Below are 19,503 nucleotides of genomic sequence, written 5' to 3' on the forward strand. Positions count from 1 at the left end.
GGGCAGATTAAAATTGTATCCAAAATAAATGAATTCAGAGTATTGGCTCAAGGGTACTGAATAGGATTCAGAGTAAGACCTCCTGTGAGAAGATTTTTTTTCTCACACATCCCAGAAAATCCAGTAAAGGCTCAGGCTTTTCTGAAGTGTGTTTCAGACCTGGAGCTTTCAGGGGTGATCATACCAGTTCCGTTTCAGGAACAGGGTCTGGCGTTTCATTCAAATCTATTCATTGTCCCAAAGAAAGAAAATTCAATCAGGCCAGTTCTGGATCTGAAAATTTTGAATTATGTAAGAGTGCCAACTTTCAAAATGGTGACTATATGGACTATTCTGCCTTTTGTTCAGCAAGGGCATTATATGTTCATGATAGACTTACAGGATGCATATCTTCATATTCCAATTCATCCAGACATCTATCAGTTTCTGAGATTCTCTTTTCTAGACCAGCATTACCAATTTGTCGCTCTTCCATTTGGCCTAGCTACAGCTCCAAGAATTTTTTCAAAGGTTCTTGGTGCCCTACTCTCTGTAATCAGAGAACGAGGTATTGCGGTGTTTCTTTATTTGGACAATATCTTGGTACTAGCTCAGTCTTTACATTCTGCAGAATCTCACACAAATCAACTAGTGTTGTTTCTTCAAAGACATGGTTGGAGGATCAATTTACCAAAAAAGTTCCTTGATTCCTCAGACAAGGGTCACCTTTTTAGGTTTCCAGATAGATTCAGTGACCTTGACTCTGTCTCTGACAGGCAATTAAAATTGGTTTCAGCTTGTCGGAAGCTTCAGTCTCAATCATTCCCTTCAGTAGCTATGTGCATGGAAGTTTTAGGTCTCATGACTGCAGCATCAGATGCAATCCCCTTTGCTCATTTTCATATGAGACCTCTCCAGCTTTGTATGCTGAATCAATGGTGCAGGGATTATACAAAGATATCACAATATCCTTAAATCCCAATGTCTGACTTGGTGGTTAGATCGCCATTGTATAGTTAAAGGGGCTTCTTTTGTTCCTCCAACCTGGACTGTGATCACAACAGATGCAAGTCTTTCAGGTTGGGGAGCTGTCTGGGGATCTCTGACAGCACAAGGGGTTTGGAAATCTCAAGAGGCAAGATTACCAATCAATATTTTAGAACTCTATGCTATTTTCAGGGCTCTTCCGGTTTGGCCTCTGTTGAAGAGAAAACCATTCATTTGTTTTCAAACAGACAATACCACAACTGTGGCATATGTCAATCATCAAGGTGGAAGTCAGTCCCCTAACTATGAAAGAAGTATCTTGGATACTTTCTTGGCCGGAATCCAGCTCCTGTCTAACTTCTGCAGTACATATCCCAGGTGTAGATAATTGGGAAGTGGATAATCTCAGCCGTCAGACTTGACATCCGGGGGAGTGGTCGCTCCATCCAGATGTGTTTTCTCAGATTGTTCAGATGTGGGGTTTTCCAGAAATAGATCTGATAGCTTCTCATCTAAACAAGAAACTTCCCAGGTACCTGTCCAGGTCCAGGGATCCTCAGGCGGAGGCAGTGGATGCGTTAGCAGTTCCTTGGTGTTACCAACCTGCTTATATCTTCCTGCCTCTTGTTCTTCTTCCAAGAGTAATTTCCAATATCATAATGGAACAATTGTTTGTGTTTCTGGTAGCTCCTGCATGGCCTCACAGGTTTTGGTATGCGATTCTTGTCCGGATGTCCAGTTGCCAACCTTGACCACTTCCATTCAGGCCAGACCTTCTGTCTCAAGGTTTTTCTTTCAGGATCTCAAATCCTTAAATTTGAAGGTATGGAAATTGAATGCCTAGTGCTTAGTCATAGAGATTTCTCTGACTCAGTGATTAATACTATGTTACAGGTTCATAAATCTATTTCTAGGAAGATTTATTGAGTTTGGAAGATTTATTTCATGGTGTTCTTTTCATAAATTCTCCTGGCGTTCTCTTAGAATTCCTAGAATTTTAGTTTCTTCAGGATGGTTTTTGATAAAGGTTTGTCTGCAAGTTCCTTCAAGGGACAAATCTCTGCTCTTTCTGTTTTATTTCACAGAAAGATTGCTAAGCTTCCTGATTTTCATGGTTTTGTACAGGCTTTGGTCCATATCAAGACTGTCATTAAATCAATCTCTCCTCCTTGGAGTCTTAATTTGGTTTTGAAGGCCTTACAGGCTCTTCCTTTTGAGCCTATGCATTCTTTGGACATTAATCTACTTTCTTGGAAAGTGTTGTTCCTTTTGGCCATCTCTTCTGCTAGAAGAGTTTCTGAATTATCTGCTCTTTCTTGTGAATCTCCTTTTCTGATTTTTTCCATCAGGATAAGGAAGTTTTGTGGACTTCATTTAAATTTCTACCTAAGGTTGTGAATTTTAACAACATTAATAGAAAAATTGTTGTTCCTTCTTTGTGTCCGAATCCTAAGAATTCTTTGGAGAGATCCTTACATTCTTTGGATGCTGTAAGAGCTTTGAAATATTATATTGAAGCTACTAAAGTTTTCAGGAAAACTTCTAGTCTATTTGTTGTCTTTTCTGGTTCTAGGAATGATCAGAAAGCTTTTGCCATTTCCTTGGCATCTTGGTTAAAGCTTTTGATTCATCAGGCTTATTTGGAGTCAGGTCAGGCCCTGTCTCAGAGAATTACAGCTCATTCTACTAGATCAGTCTCCACTTTGTGGGCTTTTAAGAATGAAGCTTCAGTTGATCGAATTTGCAAAGCAGCAACTTGGTCTTCTTTGCATACATTTACTAAATTCTACCGTTTTGATGTAGTTGCTTCTTCGGAAGCAGTTTTTGGTAGAAAAGTTCTTCAGGCAGCTGCTTCAGTTTGATTCCTCTGCTTATGTTTAAGTTTTTTTCTTTTCAACTATGAGAAAAAAACTTATATTTTTTTTGGTTGTGGATTAATTTTTTCAGTGGAAAATGGCTGTTTTTATTTTTATCCCTCCTTCTCTAGTGACTCTTCTGTGGACTTCCACATCTTTGGTATTGCTATCCTAATATGTCACTAGCTCATGGACTTTTACCAATTACATGAAAGAAAACCTAATTTATGTAAGAACTTACCTGATTAATTTCTTTCATATTGGCAAGAGTCCATGAGACCCACCCTTTTTATGGTTGTTATGATTTTTTGTATAAAGCACAATTATATTTCTAGTTCCTTTTTTTGTTGCTTTTTACTTATTTCTTTATCACCCCACTACTTGGCTATTTGTTAAACTGAATTGTGGGTGTGGTGAGGGGGTCTATTTATAGGCATTTTGAGGTTTGGGAAACTTTGCCCCTCCTGGTAGGATTGTATATCCCATATGTCACTAGCTCATGGACTGTTGCCAATGTGAAAGAAATTAATTTATCAGGTAAGTTCTAACATAAATTATGTTTTTTCAGTCATCAAAATTTACATTCAGGAGAATGGTCTCTCCATCCAGATGTGTTTTTTCAATTGGTACTGATGTGAAGAAGAAGCTTCCAAGATACCTTTCCAGGTCCAAGGATCCTCAGGTGGAGATGGTGGATGCTCTAGCAGTTTCTTGGTTTTACCAACCTGCTTACATTTTTTCGGCTCCGGCTTATTCCAAGGGTGATCTCCAAGATCATAATGGAATGATCTTATGTGTTTCTTATAGCATCAGCTTGGCCTCTCGGGTTTTGGTATGCAGATCTTGTAAGGATGTCCAGTTGCCAACCTTGGCCACTTCATTTAAGGCCAGACCTTCTGTCTCAGGGGCTGTTTTTCCATCAGGATCTCAAATCTCTAAATTTGATGGCATGGAAATTAAAGGGACACTGTACTCAAACTTTTTCTTTTGCAATTCAGAAAGAGCATGCAATTTTAAGCAACTTTCTAATTTACTCCTATTATCAATTTTTCTTCGTTCTCTTGCTATCATTATTTGAAAAAGAAGGCATCTAAGCTTTTTTTTGGTTTCAGTACTCTGGACAGGACTTTTTTATTGGTGGATGAATTTATCCACCAATCAGCAAGGACAACCGAGGTTGTTCACCAAAAATGGGCAGGCATCTAAACTTACATTCTTGCATTTCAAATAAAGATACCAAGAGAAAGAAGAAAATTTTATAGTAGGAGTAAATTAGAAAGTTTCTTAAAATGTCATGCTCAATCTGAATCACGAAAGAAAATTTTTGGGTACAGTGTCCCTTTAAGCGCTTAGTCATAGAGGTTTCTCTGACTCAGTGATTAGCACTATGATGCAGGTTCATAAGTCTGTTTCAAGGAAAATGTATTATCAGGTTTGGAAAACCTATATTTCATGGTGTTCAACTCATGATTATTCTTGGCATTCTTTTAGAACTCCTAGGATTTTACAGTTTCTTCAGGCTGGTTTGGGTTATGGTTTGTCTGCTAATACTTAGAAAGGACAAATTTCTGCTCTTTCTGTTTTAGTTCATAGAACGATTGCTAAACTTACTGACATTCACTGTTTTGTTCAAGCTTTGATTCGTATCAAACCTGTTATTAAATCAATTTCTCCTCCTTGGAGTCTCAATTTGGTTTTTAAGACTTTACAGGCTCCTCCTTTTGAGCCTATGCATTCTCTGGACATTAAATTGCTTTCTTAAAAAGTATTATTTATTTTGGCTATCTCTTCTGCTAGAAGAGTTTCTGAATTGTCTGCTCTCTTGTGAGTCTCCTTATCTGATTTTCCATCAAGATAAAGCTGTTTTGCAGACTTTTACATTTTTACCTAAAGTTGTGAATTCTAACATCAATAGGGAAATTGTTCCTCCTTTATGTCCAAAATCCTAAGAATAATCTTGAAAGGTCTTTACATTCTTTGGATGTTGTAAGAGCTTTGAAATATTATGCTGAGGCTACTAAAGATTTCAGAAAGACTTCTAGTTTATTTGTTATTTTTTTCAGGCTCCAGAAAAGTTCAGAAAGCTTCTGCTATTTTTCTGGCTTGTTGGTTGAGACTTTTGATTCAAAAAGCTTATTTGGAGGCAGGGCAGTCTCCGCCTCAGACAATTACAGCTCATTCTACTAGATCAGTTGCCACTTCTTGGGCTCTCAAGAATGAAGCTTAAGTTGATCAAATTTGCATACTTGGTCTTTGCATACTTTTACAAAATGTTACCATTTTGATGATTGTTTTTCTTTGGAAGCAGCCTTTGGTAGAAAGGTTCTTCAGGTATTTGTCTGTTTGATTCTAATGCCTTTCATTTGAGTTTTTTTGAAATTTAAGAAAACAATAATTTTTTGGATTTAATTTCTCAGTAGAAATATCTGTTTTTATTTTGTCCCTCCCTCTCTAGTGACTCATGGACTTCCACATCTTCGGTATTATATCCCATACATCACTAGCTCATGTACTCTTGCCACTCATGCAAAATAAAACATAATTTATGTATCAACTTACCTGATTCATTTTTTTTCATAGTGGCAAGAGTCAATGAGATGCACCCTTTTTTGTGGTTATTTTGTTAAAATCACATTATTTTTTCCAGTTCCTCTTTTTTGTATGCTTTTTACTCCTTTTTTTTACACCTCACTTATTGGCTATACTTTAAACTAAGGTATGAGTGAGGTGGGAGGTGTATTTATAGGCATTTTGAGGTTTGGGAAACTTTGCCCCCTCCTGGTAGGAATGTATATCCCATGCGTCACTAGCTCATGGACTCTTGCCACTATGAAAAAAAAATGAATTTATCAGGTAAGTTCATAAATAAATTATGTTTTATGGTACATATATAATAGGGAATAGCAAACTTTTACAGATTTAGGTTAAGAAGGAGACTAACTCCAACTTTTCATTTAATGCATTAGGGGATAAGATCTTAAGATTATACATCCATCTTGTTTCTTTTTGGAGGAGGATATTATCTATTGCCTCTCCTTCTGCTAGATTTTACAGATTCAATACCAACAAAAGTTAGGTCATCAATCTTAGATTTGTAGTATTGTGCAAAATGTCTCGCAACTGGACTGCCAATTTTAAAGTCCTTTATATTGTCTCGGTGTTCTGTTATACGTGAGCAGAATTCCCTATAGGTCTTTCCTACGTAGAAAAGTGGACACGAACATGATAGCAAATATCAAACCTGTAGTGGAGCAATTATTAAGACTGAATTTTGTAGCTTTTATTAATACTGGTTAAAAAAGTCTTAGCTTTATTGACGAACTGGCAGCATACACAATGGTTACATGGAGAACATCCTACAATATTTTTTTGAGAATGTGTTTCCAACCAATTGGTGATTTTGACCATTAGATCTTTTTTAAACTATTGGCCCTCCGTACTGTCATTGGAGGATAATCAGCTACATATTTTTGCAGGACAGGGTCAAGAGATAGCAAGTGCCTATTCCTGTGCAAAATAGATCTTATTTTCCCCCAATGGGAGTTAAACTTAGTAATGAACCTAATCTTTGTGTCGGCAACATCATTATTAGGATTTTTGGTTTGAAAAAGATCCCTTTTTTTCATTTTGGCTTTTAAAAGGGCTCTTTTTACGCATCTCCTAGAGTAACCCCGTTCATGAAATCTACTGGCCATCTCAGCAGCCTGTTTGTTAAAAGTATAGTCATTAGTGCAAATTCTGCATAATCTCAAAAATTGCCCATATGGGATATCCCTTTTGAGATTTTCTGGATGATGACTGGATCCCAACAAAAGGCTGTTGGATGCCGTAGGTTTACAATATACTTTAGTTACAATGACATTCTCTTTTTTTGATGATCAGTAGGTCAAGAATGCTGATGCTGTTACAATCATGACTACAGATTAGAAAAATATTTAGATCATTCTGATTAAGGATGGACACAAAATTCAGAAGTTCCTGTTCTGTTCCCTCACATAAAATTAAAATATCATCCACATAACGGATCCATAGGGCCACATGCACGTCCACCTAAGCTGCATGTTCACTGAACACAATGTTGTTTTCCCACCAACGTAACTGTAGGCAGGCATAGGTGGGTGCACATGTGGCACTCATAGCTATTCCACATTTTAATCTGTAGTATTTACCATTGAACAAACAAATATTGTTTTCTAATACAAATTGAAGCAAGTGGGTTACAAATTGAGGGCGTTTCTTGTACCCTTACCCCCTAGTGTCCCGAAAAGATTTACTTGCCCTTATTCCCACTGAGTGCGGGATAGAAAAATTTAAAGACTCAAGGTCTAAGGAGAATAGTAAGGTATTATCGGTAACAGTTTTTTAATTAAGTCAGTGGAGTCTTGGACAAATGTCCTCAATTCAGTTACAAAAGGCTGCAGGAAGAGGTCTACGTATCTGCTGACCCCCTCAGTGGGGCCTCCTATTCCCGAGATGATGGGTCGTCCCGGAGGTTTCTGGAGTGATTTATGTTTAGGAATCCAATAAAAAATAGGTGTTTTAGGTTTGGCATTATACAGGTAACTTTGTTCTTGACTATGAGAGCGGAGTGAAATGCTCACAGGGACGCAGTAGTTTGTCACTACTTACCTCTGTCTGGGGATCCCCTTTCTTTGCAGTTACCCTCTGTGGCTTCTCCACACTATCTGGACAAGGACGTTGCATGTGGATATTGCAAGTATCTATGTGACCGGTGGCGCCGGAGACATCTATGGCTGTGATCCATCATTTTCTATCTGGAAGTGCAATCCCTATGGTTCCGTGAGTGTATTATTAATCTGCCTTTAGTGAGGGTATCTGGCTTTGAACATCCAAGGATTTAACAGGTTGTTTGAAGACCGTACAATTGCTTTTACACCTGGCTTGCTAAATGCTTATGCACTTCTTTTCTGTATTAATGTGGGGGACCCCTACCACTGATTTTAACGTTCCTATTAATTGTATTACTTATAAATGCTATATATTTTTGTGCATAAATCGTTTGTATCTTTCTTTTTTCTTTCATGTAATTAGCAAGAGTCCATGAGCTAGTGACGTATGGGATATACATTCCTACCAGGAGGGGCAAAGTTTCCCAAACCTCAAAATGCCTATAAATACACCCCTCACCACACCCACAAATCAGTTTTACAAACTTTGCCTCCTATGGAGGTGGTGAAGTAAGTTTGTGCTAGATTCTACGTTGATATGCGCTCCGCAGCAGGTTGGAGCCCGGTTTTCCTCTCAGCGTGCAGTGAATGTCAGAGGGATGTGAGGAGAGTATTGCCTATTTGAATGCAGTGATCTCCTTCTACGGGGTCTATTTCATAGGTTCTCTGTTATCGGTCGTAGAGATTCATCTCTTACCTCCCTTTTCAGATCGACGATATACTCTTATATATACCATTTCCTCTACTGATTCTCGTTTCAGTACTGGTTTGGCTTTCTACTACATGTAGATGAGTGTCCTGGGGTAAGTAAGTCTTATTTTCTGTGACACTCTAAGCTATGGTTGGGCACTTTTATATAAAGTTCTAAATATATGTATTCAAACATTTATTTGCCTTGACTCAGGATGTTCAACATTCCTTATTTCAGACAGTCAGTTTCATATTTGGGATAATGCATATGAATAAATAATTTTTTCTTACCTTAAAAATGTGACTTTTCCCTGTGGGCTGTTAGGCTCGCGGGGGCTGAAAATGCTTCATTTTATTGCGTCATTCTTGGCGCTGACTTTTTTGGCGCAAATTTTTTTTCTGTTTCCGGCGTCATACGTGTCGCCGGAAGTTGCGTCATTTTTGACGTTTTTTTGCGCCAAAGGTGTCGGCGTTCCAGATGTGGCGTCATTTTGGCGCCAAATAATGTGGGCGGCTTTTTTGGCGCTAAAAAAATATGGGCGTCACTATTGTCTCCACATTATTTAAGTCTCATTATTTTGTGCTTCTGGTTGCTAGAAGCTTGTTCTATGGCATTTTTTTTCCCATTCCTGAAACTCTCATTTAAGGAATTTGATCAATTTTGCTTTATATGTTGTTTTTTCTATTACATATTGCAAGATGTCCCACGTTGAAGCTGAGTCAGAAGATACTTCTGGAATATCCCTGCCTGGTGCTGGAGCTACCAAAGCTAAGTGTATCTGCTGTAAACTTTTGGTATCTGTTCCTCCAGCTGTTGTTTGTACTGTTTGTCATGACAAACTTGCTAATGCAGATAATATTTAATAGATTTACAGGATGCATATCTGCATATTCCGATTCATCCAGATCACTATCAGTTTCTGAGATTCTCTTTCCTAGACAAGCATTACCAGTTTGTGGCTCTACCATTTGGCCTAGCTACAGCCCCAAGAATTTTTACAAAGGTTCTCGGTGCCCTTCTGTCTGTAATCAGAGAACAGGGTATTGTGGTATTTCCTTATTTGGACGATATCTTGGTACTTGCTCAGTCTTTACATTTAGCAGAATCTCATACGAATCGACTTGTGTTGTTTCTTCAAGATCATGGTTGGAGGATCAATTTACCAAAAAATTAATTGATTCCTCAGACAAGGGTAACCTTTTTAGGTTTTCAGATAGATTCAGTGTCCATGACTCTGTCTTTGACAGACAAGAGACGTCTAAAGTTGATATTAGCTTGTCGAAACCTTCAGTCACAATCATTCCCTTCGGTAGCTTTATGCATGGAAATTCTAGGTCTTATGACTGCAGCATCGGACGCGATCCCCTTTGCTCTTTTTCACATGCGACCTCTTCAGCTCTGTATGCTGAACCAATGGTGCAGGGATTACACAAAGATATCTCAATAAATATCTTTAACACCGATTGTACGACACTCTCTGATGTGGTGGACAGATCACCATCGTTTAGTTCAGGGGGCTTCTTTTGTTCTTCCGACCTGGACTGTAATTTCAACAGATGCAAGTCTGACAGGTTGAGGAGCTGTTTGGGGGTCTCTGACAGCACAAGGGGTTTGGGAATCTCAGGAGGTGAGATTACCGATCAATATTTTGGAATTCCGTGCAATTTTCAGAGCTCTTCAGTCATGGCCTCTTCTAAAGAGAGAATCGTTCATTTGTTTTCAGACAGACAATGTCACAACTGTGGCATACATCAATCATCAAGGAGGGACTCACAGTCCTCTGGCTATGAAGGAAGTATCTCGAATTCTGGTATGGGTGGAATCCAGCTCCTGTCTAGTTTCTGCGGTTCATATCCCAGGTATAGACAATTGGGAAGCGGATTATCTCAGCCGCCAAACGTTACATCCGGGCGAATGGTCTCTTCACCCAGAGGTATTTCTTCAGATTGTTCAAATGTGGGGACTTCCAGAAATAGATCTGATGGCCTCTCATCTAAACAAGAAACTTCCCAGGTATCTGTCCAGATCCAGGGATCCTCAAGCGGAAGCAGTGGATGCATTGTCACTTCCTTGGAAGTATCATCCTGCCTATATCTTTCCTCCTCTAGTTCTTCTTCCAAGAGTAATCTCCAAGATTCTGAAGGAATGCTCGTTTGTTCTGCTGGTAGCTCCAGCATGGCCTCACAGGTTTTGGTATGCAGATCTTGTCCGGATGGCCTCTTGCCAACCGTGGACTCTTCCGTTAAGACCAGACCTTTTGTCGCAAGGTCCTTTTTTCCATCAGGATCTCAAATCCTTAAATTTAAAGGTATGGAGATTGAACGCTTGATTCTTAGTCAAAGAGGTTTCTCTGACTCTGTGATTAATACTATGTTACAGGCTCGTAAATCTGTATCTAGGGAGATATATTATAGAGTCTGGAAGTCTTAAATTTATTATTGTCTTTCTCATCATTTTTCCTGGCATTCTTTTAGAATTCTGAGAATTTTACAATTTCTTCAGGATGGTTTGGATAAAGGTTTGTCTGCAAGTTCCTTGAAAGGGCAAATCTCTGCTCTTTCTGTTCTTTTTCACAGAAAGATTGCTAATCTTCCTGATATTCATTGTTTTGTACAAGCTTTGGTTCGTATAAAACCTTTCATTAAGTCAATTTCTCCTCCTTGGAGTTTGAATTTGGTTCTGGGGGCTCTTCAAGCTCCTCTGTTTGAACCTATGCATTCGTTGGACATCAAATTACTTTCTTGGAAAGTTTTGTTCCTTTTGGCTATCTCTTCTGCCAGACGAGTTTCTGAATTATCTGCTCTTTCTTGTGAGTCTCCTTTTCTGATTTTTTCATCAGGATAAGGCGGTGTTGCAAACTTCTTTTAAATTTTTACCTAAGGTTGTAAATTCTAACAACATTAGTAGAGAAATTGTGGTTCCTTCATTCTGTCCTAATCCTAAGAATTCTAAGGAGAGATCATTGCATTCTTTGGATGTTGTTAGAGCTTTGAAATATTATGTTGAAGCTACTAAGAATTTCCGAAAGACTTCTAGTCTATTTGTTATCTTTTCCGGTTCTAGGAAAGGTCAGAAGGCCTCTGCCATTTCTTTGGCATCTTGGTTGAAATCTTTAATTCATCATGCTTATGTCGAGTCGGGTAAAACTCCGCCTCAAAGGATTACAGCTCATTCTACTAGGTCAGTTTCTACTTCCTGGGCGTTTAGGAATGAGGCTTCGGTTGATCAGATTTGCAAAGCAGCAACTTGGTCTTCTTTGCATACTTTTACTAAATTCTACCATTTTGATGTGTTTTCTTCTTCTGAAGCTGTTTTTGGTAGAAAAGTACTTCAGGCAGCTGTTTCAGTTTGAATCTTCTGCTTATCATTTAAACTTTATTTTGGGTGTGGATTATTTTTCAGCGGAATTGGCTGTCTTTATTTTATCCCTCCCTCTCTAGTGACTCTTGCGTGGAAAGATCCACATCTTGGGTAGTCATTATCCCATACGTCACTAGCTCATGGACTCTTGCTAATATGAAAGAAAACATAATTTATGTAAGAACTTACCTGATAAATTCATTTCTTTCATATTAGCAAGAGTCCATGAGGCCCACCCTTTTTTGTGGTGGTTATGATTTTTTTGTATAAAGCACAATTATTCCAATTCCTTATTTTTTATGCTTTCGCACTTTTTTCTTATCACCCCACTTCTTGGCTATTCATTAAACTGATTTGTGGGTGTGGTGAGGGGTGTATTTATAGGCATTTTGAGGTTTGGGAAACTTTGCCCCTCCTGGTAGGAATGTATATCCCATACGTCACTAGCTCATGGACTCTTGCTAATATGAAAGAAATGAATTTATCAGGTAAGTTCTTACATAAATTATGTTTTTTTTCTAACTTAGATATAGATTTATAAGTGCTGATTACCTAGACTTTTAGACCTCACTTATTTCGTGAGATCTACTCTTCTTTACTATGTATAGATATCTTTTTCTAGGTTGCACTGTTTATTAAATCCCTTATTGCTCATGGACTCCACAGTTTGGATATTAGTTCCCAGGAGTAATGGATTGTGGACTCTCACCACCTGTATTAAAGAGGACCTATTTTATTTTTCTTTTTTTTTTTTTTGGTGTTTGGATTTATTTTTTTTACGCACATCTATTTTATATATTTTTTCCTGCTCCTTTTTATTTTTTGCTCTTTCTTTTCCTACATCATTTTTTCTTTTCTATACATTAGACTGAGTTACCTGTGAGGTGGGAGGGGTTTTATAGAGCTTTTGGGGTTTGGGAATATGTCTCCTCCTAGTGGTAGGGAAAAGTAATTCCCATGGATCTCTTACCACAATGAAATAAATTAATCAGATAAGCATACATTTCTTTTGTTTTTTTCTTCCCTGTCTATTGACCAAGTATAATGTTCAATTTTCATTTTCTTTATAGGTAATGATGAAATTAAAAGAGGTGTTTTGCTAATGCTTTTTGGCGGTGTTCCTAAGACTACTATGGAAGGCACTGCTCTTCGAGGGGATATCAACGTGTGTATTGTTGGAGACCCAAGCACATCCAAAAGCCAATTCCTAAAGTAAGAGTTATCATACAGCGTATATTTGATGAGTAGACCTTTTTTAATGTAAATTTTACTAGCAAACTTTAATAAACAGCTTTTTTATAGACTAATATTTTGCTGTAATGTGGTCCAGAAACTAAAAATGGAAGGGTAGATGTGGCTTTAATATTTAACTCTCAAAGAAATTCAGCAAAAACAGAGAGAGACTGTCACATTTATGTAAAATATGCTCAGGAAAATTAAATAGAAATATTAAAAAGATTAATGTGTGGAATGATTTTTTTTTATTTAGAATCACTATAAGGGTTTGTGACAACTAGATAAATAACTATATAACAAATTAAGTTTATAATTTGTCGTTAACAAATATGTTCATCAGCTATATCATTTACTTAAAATGATGGTAAAGTCATATAATTCACTGATACATAATATGAAAACATGCTTGAAATGTAGGCGATCTATTACACCTCTATCCTATCATTATATTGTTGGTATCAATATCCACAAATATCCCCATGTTGTTCATATATGGTTCCAGTAAGTTTTAGTCTATAAACATTAGTAGGGTTCAACATTGGTTGGCATTAAAAAATGGATACACTTTTCAGAACATATTATTTTTATTGAAGCTTACATCCAATTCCTGCTTTTTAATCGCTGCCTCTCTGCAAAATCCTTTTTTCGCTAGTTTAATAGGCGTGTGGTGCTGCTAATAAAAATTGTACCTCTGTACTATTTGTAAAATGTGGTGGTCTTATAGTAGTAATGGCTTGATTTTATATTATATCGAATTAATCACTTTTGCTATCACTTTAATACGCACTCTTATTACCTAAGCTTGAATATTTGTGAGAAAGAAAATGTTCTTGCTGTGTTCCTTGTTTAGAGAGGAATTGCCTGGTATTTCGGCGCTGAACTGACCGTAATAGGTGGGATCAGACTGATATACTACAGGAAAGTTCTACTCTGTGAAAAGCATTGCTGGGCTAAAAGAAGTTGCACCCAGGTGGTAAATCGCCATTGAACAGGCTAACAATGGTATTGAGCTGGTTGTTCGTTCCTGTGAGTGCATTTCTCTCTGTGTGTATTTAGTCTCCCTATGGGAAAAAGGGGCAACCAGACGTGGACTCCTTGCTCAGTGTGCTTAGAGGAATACTGCTACACCTCACTGACTAGGCCCAATGAAGGCTGAAACGATCGTCTGGGGTTGCTGTGTTCCTTGTTCAGAGAGGAATTGCCTGGTATTTCGGCGCTGGACTGACCGTAATAGGCGGGATCAGACTGATATACTACAGGAAAGTTCTACTCTGTGAAAAGCATTGCTGGGCTAAAAGAAGTTGCTCCCAGGTGGTAAATCGCCTTAGAACAGGCTAACAATGGTATTGAGCTGGTTGTTCCTTCCTGTGAGTGCATTTCTCTCTGTGTGTATTAAGAAAATGTTCTTGTCTGAGGATAAAATATTAATTAGATGATCATACACTTTTTTTACTTTGTGTTTAATAGCCAATAGTTTGGATCTTAAATAGGCATAATTTATTTCCCAAAAGCCCTACAAATTTGTGGAACTCTTGGCGCCTAATCAAGCATCTTTCCAAACGATTTATCTTTTTTTTAATTTAATTAGCCCCAAAATAGAACATATCTGAAATATTCTTTAATTGTAGCAGGCAATATGAAAATCACAAGGGAGAGTGGGCTTAATTTTGAGTTAGCTCGTGCATTTACATTTCCTGGTTGTATGAACCTTTATAAATTACTATGGTCAGGAACTTGACGATGGGAAAAAGAACCTGAAGATATGATGAATTGGGAACATCAGGATAATATTGACTCTACTTTGTGCTCAGTGTGTATTGCCTTGATTCTAACCCTATATAAAGCCAAAACAAAAAAGCAAAACTTGTGATGGATGAATTTAGATTCTATAATTGTGTTCCAGTGATGCTTTTTACTCTTTAATCCTCAACTTTACCCCCAAAAATATAATACTTAGGCATCTTCATAAATCTTAGTATTAAAGGTATAGTAAGCACCATGATATTTTTATATAAAGTGCATAATAAAACAATCTTGCAATATATTTTGCTACATTTCATGTAATTTTAGCTCTGAACATTGAGCAATTTTTAATTCTCAGTTTGCAATGCACACTGCTGGCTTCTCAATGCTAACCCTGTTGCATATCTGTCCCTAATTGGCTTTATCACATAACTGAAACACATACATTTTATACTAACTTTGACAGTGGCAAGCCTTGTCTGTGGACTGAAGCCCAGGTTGGTTCTTCCAAATAAGGTAAATAGTGAGTGGAGTTTGACTATTGAAAAATAATGTTGGTAAAAACAATGCAAATTTGTTTAAAAATGTTAAGACTTGGCTGATATAATATGCTATAGAAAACACAACAGAAATATCATGATCCTTCCTCCATGGCATCTTCCAGAGAGGGCATATATTTTATATGAATAGGTATTTTTTTAGGTCCCTAACATTTAGACTGATTGTGATTGGTTGGGAATTGCATTTTCTGATTAGTTGACCTTCAACCAGTCATACACAGGACTTTTTTTATTGTTTTAGTTGATGGGCACATATTGACATAGCTTTGTACAAAAATAAAGAACCAGAATAAAGCTGAAATGATTTGAAGTAAGAATTTACTTTTTGGGTAACACCCAGGCATCTTTCACTTGGTGATGGTTTCCATAGGCTGGTCCCTTAGGTGGAAAGTGGTGTTTACTTTAACCAGGGTAGTGAGCTTTGGAAGCAATTGGGAATTAATGTGGGATATTACTGTGATAGCAAATAGGTTAATTTAGAAAGTATCCTTTTAGGTTAGGGAAGCAAAAAAATCCAATTCATTTTTTTTATTTTTTTTGAGAAGAGGGAACTTTTATGTTTAAATGTTTTACTCTTATTAACATATATTGCCTATTTTTTCTTAAGCTTGTTTTTTTAGGTTGTGTGTTTTTTTTGTTTTTTTTCATAGGCATGTTGAAGAATTCAGCCCACGAGCTGTATACACCAGTGGAAAAGCCAGCAGTGCTGCAGGTTTAACTGCAGCTGTTATAAAAGATGAAGAGTCGCATGAGTTTGTGATTGAAGCTGGCGCTTTGATGCTTGCAGACAATGTATGTCTTATACATCTTTTGTATTTATTTGTGAGACCCTTTTTACATTTAGTTATTTGTGAAAGATATATGTTTATATATTAGATATGTAATGTAAATTTGTAGGTTTTAGAAACCTCCAATTGTGGAATAAAGTGGCTGCTTGTGCCATTTGGCTATTTTTTGGAGCAAAATGTATTCTTGTGAAACTGCAACACTTGTGAAACCACAACACACTAGGATCTGGATTTTAAAGTGTTGCAGTTTCACAAAAATAAATTCAGCTCTGAAAATAGCTGAATGAAACAAGCGGCCACCTTATTCCACATTTGGGGCTCCATGTACTAGGCCGTCAATTAATCAGACATTGTAGACGCGGATAAACTCGCCATTACTTGCCGCGGGTCGAAATGGTGTCCTCTGTCACTATGTACTAATAATCCCCCAATAAATAGACACGTCTAGCCCGCCACGAGCAGTGGCGGATTATTGATAAATTTGACGCCTTGCTCGCCGCAACTAAGCTAATGTACTTAACTGTCCGTCGAATTGTATGGCCAATTATTAGCACGTGACATGCAAGGTGTCAGAAACGTCATAGTAGTCGCGGGAAAGGAATTTGGCTCCTATAAAAGTTCAAGTTTTCTAAACAACTTTATTATTCTTCCAAATTTTTTGAAGAGTGATTACAGAGCGTTACTACATTACACAAATCACATTGTTAGAGTTAGACGCTATAGACAGTAGCTATAGACAGTAGTGTGATGTCACAAAGACAATGTATTACCAAAAATATATGGTCTATAATTACTTTGATCATAAACTTGATTTATTTTAAACCATTGATAATTGAAGAGCAGCAACTGTAATGTATTTATCTGTTTATCAACAGTGATTTTTAATAACCTTAATTATTAAAAAAAGAGTAGAATACAATTTAATAAAGCAAATTTTTTTTAGTTATCAACTTAAGACAGGAATTTTAATCATCAAAATATTGTTCTGAAACCATGTCCCTTGTTGCCATACCACGTCTATTAGGTTGTTCTACACATATTTCTTCTGTAAAATCGTCAGCATCTACGGTATTTTCTTCTTCTAATGAGCAGCCTTTTTTAATTGCTATATTGTGCAGTATGCAGCAAACCAATATAATTTTTGCGACTTTCTCAGGTGCATACTGCATAGCGACGCCAGAACGATCAAGACATTGAAACCGCATTTTCAAAAGACCGAAAGTCCTCTCAATTATACCCCTGGTAGATCGATGAGCTTCATTGAAACATACTTGATTTCTGGTCTGTGGGTTGTTATAGGGGGTCAACAGCCATTCTCTACATGAGTAGCCTCCATCTTCTAATAGGACATAAAATAAATATTAATATAAAAATAATTATAAAGGTTCACAACTATATGATACAAATTTAAAATATACATATTACTCTTTAATTACAGTCGACAAATTGGGCGCAGTTTATGTACATGGAAATGAGAGACAAATTAGACGCAAGTTATGCTTACCTAGAAGCCATCCTTCATGCATATCTCCATCCTCGAACTTCCGGTATAAGCCAGTCTGCCTTAAGATGTAAGAAACATGACATGAGCCTGGGAAGTTTGAACGGACACTGATTATCCTCATGTTGGGGTCACAGACCATCTGAACATTCAAGGAATGGAAATGCTTTCTATTCCTATAGATCTCCTCACGAGCTTGAAGTGGTCTTACAGCAACATGGGTACAGTTTATGGCACCTAGGACATTGGGCATCCCAGCCATCCTTTAGAAATTTGACTTTATAGATTGCCATTCTTCAGGGGTAGATGGCAAACAAACATATCGAGGAAAAATAACCATCATAGCCCCTATGACTTTTGATAAGTGGCGTCAAAAATCAGATGGACTCATTCCAATAATGACGCTAGAAACTGCCTGAAAGGAGCCTGTTGCCATAAAATGCAATGCAGCTAATAGTTTCAAAAGTCCCAGAATAGCTTGTGAACGAGCCGTCATCGGCTCCAAATCTTCAATCTCTCGATACAGGTGTAATATGGATTCACGATCAAGCCGGAATCTTTGTATGATCTCTCGGTCAGAAAGGCTGTGCAAATCAACCCGTGGAAGGAATACACAGGGGATACAAACTCCTTCTTTGAACCAATCGATTAGCGACATTTCCAGTATTCTGTCTTCTAGAATGGATTTGCATCACACAGAGAATAAACAAATACAGAAGGGTCTCCATAGCTGCCGAAATTAACAATGTAAATACAATGCTGATATTACTGTCTTTTATATATATGTCTAGACTGGCGTCTACATTGACTTTCCTATTTTGTACCTTGCCCGCCACCTAAAAGTTGGCGATGCAAAAATAACTAGGTGGGAGCGGAAATTGTAGCGACAAATAGATTTTTTTAGTACATTCGTTTTTGGCGAGTTGTTGGTCAAATGTGTCTAATTACAGTGAAAAATGGAGAGGTAGCGAGGTTTGGCGGATAAGTACGCTCGCAATTTTAAATATGCAAGTTTGAACATAGTTGACGATATTTTGCGGGTAGCTCGCTGACTGCTTAGTACATGGAGCCCTTGGAGGTATTTTATATATGTACTTTATATAACAAACTGAACTTGCAGGTTGCCTAAATATTTTTTTGCATTTTATGCCCTATATATTGAATTATACGCTCTATTTGTTTTCAAGGACACACTGATTTTAAAAGAAGCTATTTGAATAGTTTTCTAAAATGGAAAAAAAATGAATGCTATCATATGGGCTGCTATTGGTGGAAAAGTTATTAGCACTTAACATCACAAATATGATATTCTAGATATTTTATATGATTTTTATTATTCTATACCCAGATGCCTGTAATAATGCAAATTGCTTTGCTTTTTTTTGCCGTCTAAATCATCCCTTTAAGAGTAAAAAACTATTGAGGAATAAGTTTAACCAACATAACACAAGTAACACAAGTCAATGGGTAGAAAGTATATTAAAAAGTATTCTTTCTTTGTGTAAAGTTTATTTTTTATTTTTAAATAATGGGTTTAGATATTAATTTTACAAGAGTAGTAAACAAAATCCTGCTACGTAATGAATGCATTTAGGTTTTACAAACCAGTCCATATCTTGCCATGAGTTTAACTTTAAAGCCTTAACCTTTTTGACATATATGAACAAATTGGCTTTAGAAAGAGGAAGTGCATTACTGGTAGGCTACAAGTTATTCTCCTGTAAAAGTCACTGATATATCTACAGGATAGATGAGACAATTGAAATGGACTTATAAACAAAAGTTTTCAGTAAAGAACTGAAAAGGAAACAAAAACGCCTATTGCACTCATACGTAAATATTTTATTGTAGTGGTAATAGCTTCAGTGTGATAAAACTTAACTTTTATTCAAAGTTATAATATAAAAAACAAGTAATATGTTAAAAACGCATCAATGAGAATATTGTAGATATCAGAGAGGGAAATTAATTGGATTCCCTGACTTAGCATGATAAATGTCTGTACATATAGGTACTCTAGTAATTCTAGTAACTCTACAAATACCTGATGATGATAATAATAAGGGTCTAAATTAGAACCCTTATTCCACTATACCTAATTGCCAGGAACTACG

The 19,503-nt window shown here is 37.0% G+C and overlaps 1 protein-coding gene across 2 annotated transcripts in view; it reads left to right on the plus strand.

Moving 5' to 3' along the window:
• Positions 1–19,503, plus strand: part of LOC128659377 (maternal DNA replication licensing factor mcm6) — a 232,207-nt gene that overhangs the window by 91,164 nt on the left and 121,540 nt on the right. For both annotated transcript variants that reach the window (XM_053713033.1, XM_053713032.1), the window contains exons 8-9: positions 12,632–12,773; positions 15,751–15,892. In XM_053713033.1, coding sequence (XP_053569008.1) covers positions 12,632–12,773; positions 15,751–15,892 — 284 coding nt within the window. The remainder of the gene's footprint in view (positions 1–12,631; positions 12,774–15,750; positions 15,893–19,503) is intronic.

The sequence above is a fragment of the Bombina bombina genome, chromosome 5 (genome assembly GCF_027579735.1).
Source record: "Bombina bombina isolate aBomBom1 chromosome 5, aBomBom1.pri, whole genome shotgun sequence".
Classification (NCBI taxonomy): Eukaryota; Metazoa; Chordata; class Amphibia; order Anura; family Bombinatoridae; genus Bombina; species Bombina bombina.